The sequence below is a fragment of the Ursus maritimus genome, unplaced genomic scaffold (genome assembly GCF_017311325.1).
Source record: "Ursus maritimus isolate PB19 unplaced genomic scaffold, ASM1731132v1 scaffold_5, whole genome shotgun sequence".
Lineage (NCBI taxonomy): Eukaryota > Metazoa > Chordata > Mammalia > Carnivora > Ursidae > Ursus > Ursus maritimus.
Window position 1 is genome coordinate 29000937 of NW_024426663.1, and position 5853 is coordinate 29006789.

The following is a 5853-nucleotide window of genomic DNA, read 5'->3' on the forward strand; positions in this document are numbered from 1 at the left end:
CTGGGATAGGGCTTCGTGGGGGCGGTTGTGAAAGCAAGGCAACGCGAGCTGGAGGAAGAGTAGAAACCTGCCCACAAAAAGAAAAGCCATCGTCAGGGATTTAGGAAACTTGATCAGGGGTGTTAAATGGCATTTCAGAAGAAATCTGAATGCTACTGGTTTACAGCAAGAGTCAAGTAAAAGTGTCCGGGCTCGGGAAGTCTTCTTAAGGGATCAAACCGGACACAATGGGTTATTTCTCCCCAAAAAACTTTAAAAGCCGAGAGGCCCGCCTCGTTCCGCCCACGACCTCCCTTCCGCACAGCCTGGGTCAGAGCCTCTCAGCCACTTCAAAAACCCGGAGAAGGTAAATCCAGTCAGGCCCTGGAGAGGCCAACGGTGGGCTCCGGCCAGCCTGCGCACTGGGCATGCGCAGGGGGTGGGCCGCCAGGTCGGCTTAGGGAGCCATGACGAGTCCGGAAGCGCCTGCGCGCGCCCCTCAGCTTGAGAAGTAGTTTTGTTCTTCGCCCTCGGCACGGGAGCGTTTCAGAGAGAACCCTCGGCAGGACCAACCAGACCCCAGCCGGCACCGCAGCAATGTCCAGCAACAGCTTCGCTTACAATGAACAGTCCGGAGGAGGGGAGGCGACGGAACTGGGTCAGGAGGCGACTTCAACCATTTCCCCCTCCGGCGCCTTCGGCCTCTTTAGCAGCGATTTGAAGAAGTGAGGAGAAAGGTTTGGGGTGTGGGGCGGGACTGAGGAGCTGGGAACCCTGGTGGAGAGGGAACCAGGCTTGGGCTCCTGGGGGAAGGGTGAGGTCGCCCTGGGACCATAGGGGCCGGGCGGTAACCTTTCCCGCTGGTGGGCGGGGTTGGGTCATTTGGGAGTGGTGGGAGTCGTTGGAGAGTTTGGGGTGAAAAATGTGTGTAGGGGTCTTTCGTAGTTTTCAAACTCTAGTGAGAAAAGAACTGTTTGGAGAGCTTCAGGTCTCATTCCTAAAGACTCTGAGTTGGTCTGGATTGGGGCACAGGAATCTGAGCTGTGAACAAACACTTGTAGCTAATTTAATATTTGCTGGATCAAACTTGGAGAATTGCGCGTGTTATGGTGAAAGAAGTGTTTGGGGAGTTAAGAGGGCGCGTTAGAGTGATTGTTGTTTATGGGAAACTATTCTCTGACCGTGGAGTATGGAGGTTTTTAAGCGCTTTATGAATGGACAATCCGTTTGTACGAACATTCATGTTTTTGGGTAATATCCTTTGTATTACAGAGAAAAAAACCTCATTTCCAAACACAGTAATAAGCATTAGTAGAGAATATTTAGTGTGTGACTGTGAACAAATTCTAAAGTTTTACAAATTAATAACGTGAATTTTAAAAACAAATACTGAACAGTGTATAGTTTTTCAAAAGTAAAAATATTTAAGTACCATCGAAAAATGGTGGGAAAGCCTCCCCAAACTTTTTGGTGGGAGGGGTTTTAAACTTACAGAATTCTGGTAACTTTATATTTTATCGTAATCATTTTTACATTTCTCTTATTTTTAATGTCTCATTACTAGACTATGGTCACATGATAGGCTGTCACTAGATTCATGCTGAATTAAGTGAAAGTAGCTGTGTTGATGGCTTTGCAGGTGTCAGAAGAGTATAATTAAAATTTAATTTAAATTTTACTAACAAGATCGGGCAATCTGGAAAGTTGCTAGTAGTTGAAATTGGGTTTAAATTTTGTACTAAGCTGACTGAACTCATATACAGCATGTGGAATACAGTTTTCTGCCCCTCCCCTTCCTCAGGTAAGATAACTAATTTCATTTTTCATTCAGTGCATTTAGATGATGGATTGTTCTAATAGGAAGCTTGTTGCAACTTTACACTTTTTTTTTTTTTAAAGATTTTATTTATTTATTTGACAGTGATAGAGACAGCCAGCGAGAGAGGGAACACAAGCAGGGGGAGTGGGAGAGGAAGAAGCAGGCTCATAGCGGGAGAGCCTGATGTGGGGCTCGATTCCACAACGCCGGGATCACGCCCTGAGCCGAAGGCAGACGCTTAACCACTGTGCCACCCAGGCGCCCCGCAACTTTACACTTTCTATTAGCAAAATGTTCGGCTGTTGAATTACCCTATAAGTCAGCCTCAGCCTGTTGTTTTTTTTTTTTTAAAGATTTTTTATTTATTTATGTGACAGAGAGACAGCCAGCGAGAGAGGGAACACAAGCAGGGGGAGTGGGAGAGGAAGAAGCAGGCTCCCAGCGGAGGAGCCCGATGTGGGACTCGATCCCGGGATGCCGGGATCACGCCCTGAGCCGACGGCAGACGCTTAACGACTGCGCTACCCAGGCATCCCAGCCTCAGCCTGTTTTTGCATGTGATTTACTTAAAATTAATTTATTCTTATGGTTTGTTAACATCTAAGATGTTTTTCTCTTAGCGTTTCTGATTTCCTGTTTTGTCAGATTTGGGCCTGGTTTGGAGAAAGATGTATGGCTTTGACTAAGACCAGTGCTGTTGAGGTGACAAGCAGGTTGGATTTAAAATAAAAATAGCTAACATTTATGGAGTGCTTGTGCATTTGTGCACACAATTTTACATTTATTATCTCATTCAGTTCTCCTCACAACCTCAGTGGCTTGTTACCAGATACTTATCTGATTCTACTTTGCAGATGAAGAAATTGGAGTACACAGGGCGTGATCCTGGCGTTATGGGACCGAGCCCCACATCAGGCTCCTCTGCTATGAGCCTGCTTCTTCCTCTCCCACTCCCCCTGCTTGTGTTCCCTCTCTCGCTGGCTGTCTCTATCTTTGTCAAATAAATAAATAAAAATCTTTAATAATAAAAAAAAAAAGAAAGAAATTAGAGTACAAGTGATTAACTTGTCCAAGATCACAAAGCTACAACACTGCACTCTCTGAACAAAGACATTCTAATCTGAAAGCCAATTTTCTCAAGCACTTGGGTATGCTACTTACTACTTGATGAAATTTATGATGCTTTTATTAGAGAATGCACACAACTCATTAAAAGTTTAAAACTTTGAAAAGTAGCTGTAGACAGTATAATACCTGGAAGCTTCCAGATATTAGAAACATTTTGGCCATTGAACTGCAACCTAGTGGGATTGTATAAGAGAACAAGGAGACACCTGGAAGTGGTCTTTTAATCTCTCTTGAGTTTACATTCTTTTATAAAATCATGATATTTCTGGAATTCTTTTAAAAACCAAATGATAAAATTAATGTAAAAAGACTTAAAGCTTACCCTGTTTCTCTGCTATCATTTTTTAAATTGAGGTATACTTGACATGTAACATTATTTTAGTTTCAGGTATATAACATAGTGATTTGATATTTGTACATATTCAGAAATGATCACCACAATAAGTCTAGTTAGCATCCATCCCCATACCTAGTTACAATTTTCTGTTCTTGTGATGAGGACTTTTTAAGATTTACTCTCAGCAACTTTTAAATATACAATACAGTGTTATTTACTATAGTCACCATGCTATACAATGCATTCCCATCACTTACTTGTTTTATAACTGGAAGTTAAACCTTTTGACTCCTTCCATGCATTCATCCATTAGCTCTGCTCTGATTTTTGATGGTTGACTTTGAAATAGTTTCAGATTTCCAAAAAAATTGCAAGAATAATACAAAGAACTACCCTTTATGCAGATTCATCAATTAAAAATTTTTTTGCTACATTGCTTTATTTCTCTCTTTGTCCATATACTCACACTCACGTACCATTCATATTATGTTTTCTGATCCACTGGAGATTAGGTTGTATACATCATATCTTTTTCCTCTTAATACCTTGGTATGTATTTTTAAAGAACTGATATTTTCTTATACAACTGCGAGTACCGTTATATTCAGGAAATTTAATATCAGTACAATTTGTAGTCTTTAATCCAATGTTGTCATTTGTCCCAGTAAATAATTTATTTTTAGCATTTTTTCCAATCTAGTACAGCATCCAGTCCAGGATCATGTACTTCATTTAGTTGTTGTATCTCTTCCAATCTCCTTTAATCTGAAATAGTTCCTCAACCTTTGTTTTCTTTTTTTTTTTTAATTTTATTATGAGAGAGAGAGAGGGAGAGTACGAGTTGGGGGAGGAGTAGAGGGAGCAGCAGGCTCCCTTCTGAGCAGGGAGCCTCACGTGGGGCTTGATCCCATGACTCTGAGATTGACCTGAGCTGAAATCAGGAGTTGGGTGCTCAAGTGACTGAGGCACTGCGGTGCCCCCTTAACCTTTGTTTTTCAGTACTGTGGCATCTTTGAAGAATACAAGCCAATTATTTTGCAGCATGTTAATCACTTTGGATTTGCTGGTGTTTTCTCATATTTAGATTCATGTTATGTACCATTGGCTAGAATACTACCATAGTGATGTGGCTTTCTCGGACTTGCATCTGGAGGAGTTCTGTTAAAGTGTTGTCCATTATTTTTTCCCCGAGTAATTATTCCATGTGGGACACTTTGAGGCCATGCAGATGTCTCGCTCCTTATTAAATTCACCAACTCCTAGTTATATAGCAACCACTGATGAATCTTCTGAATAATTCTTTTTTTTTTTTTAAGATTTATTTATTTCAGAGAGAGAATGTGAGCAGGGGGAGGGGCAGAGAGAGAGAGTGAGAGAAAGAGAAAGAATCCCAAGCGGACTCTCTGCTGAGCACAGAGCCCGTGCAGGACTTGATCCCATGACACTGAGCTGAAATCAGGAGTCAGCCCCTTAACTGCCTGAGCCACCCAGATGCCCCTCTCTTGAACCATTCTTAACCACAGTGGCTGCAAAGTGTTGATTTACAGCTCTCTTGACTTCTTCCTCTCTTCTGCTCTTTAGCCTCTTGTCCTAAAGCTTTATGTCCTTTGATCCTTCACTGACTGTCTCAAGGATGCCTAAACACTTCCTCATGATGGGATTTTCGATGATTTTGTTTTCTGAATTTAATCTTATTTATCAACCTTTTTTGTTCCTTTCTCCCTTTAAATAAAACCAGACTTAGGGAGTTTTAGATCATTTTAGAAAAGCAGATCCTATACATCATTTATGGGTTAATCAAGACTGTGTATTTGATTATTAGCTTCCAGATTTTCAGTTTTTTCATTTAGTAAAGAATTATTTTTCTTTGTATTCCTTTCTTTTGGATGTTGTCAATTTTTATTGCTTTTAGTTTTTTTCTAAATTATTTTCTGTTTTGTCTTAAAGAAGTTCTTCTTTTATCTTAACCAATTCGGCTCTGTGTGTAATTAAAAATAATTTTAGTAATTTTATTTCTAGAAACAGAGGAAACTAATTTGTATTAACAATAGTAAAACTGCTAAATTTCTGAATCTCCTTTCTTTTGAGAGTATCATGGTGTATTAGAAATAGCATTGGGCCTGAAGTGAGACAACCTGGTTTTAAGTTCCTGTTTTCCACTTGTGGTAATGTTTTCTTGTTCAAGTTGCTTGATCTCTTCAAACTTAAGTGTCCTCTTTTCTAGAAACGTTATGATACTTGTGTATTTTGTGAGGTTCTCATAAGATGGCAGAGTCGAAAGCTATTTCTAACACTGGAAAAGCTGGTGGAAGCTTCACTGAGGTAGTGACATTTTAGGTCTTAAAGCCTGACAAGTTTTTTTGCCAGGTGGAGGAAAGGGGGAGTTCTTCAGAGTTGCAAAAGAAAATACATGTTTACATGAGACAGATTTGGGCATAAACATTTAGAACTGTAGGCAGTAATTAAAGCATGGGAATGGGCAAACAACCCCTCTATCCCCTTGCCCCGGGAGAACTTCTCTTGTTTAGAAAAGAAGGCAGTTTAGACAAAACCTGAGAGAACACTGACATTTAAGATTGAACGGAAGAAC

The 5853-nt window shown here is 40.7% G+C and overlaps 1 protein-coding gene across 1 annotated transcript in view; it reads left to right on the forward strand.

The window, feature by feature from the left end:
* Positions 1–421: 421 nt before the first annotated feature.
* Positions 422–5853, forward strand: part of AP3B1 (adaptor related protein complex 3 subunit beta 1) — a 248293-nt gene continuing 242861 nt past the window's right edge. Inside the window, exon 1 of the mRNA XM_040622153.1 lies at positions 422–704. Within this exon, the coding sequence (XP_040478087.1) occupies positions 577–704 (128 nt within the window). The 5' untranslated portion in view covers positions 422–576. The remainder of the gene's footprint in view (positions 705–5853) is intronic.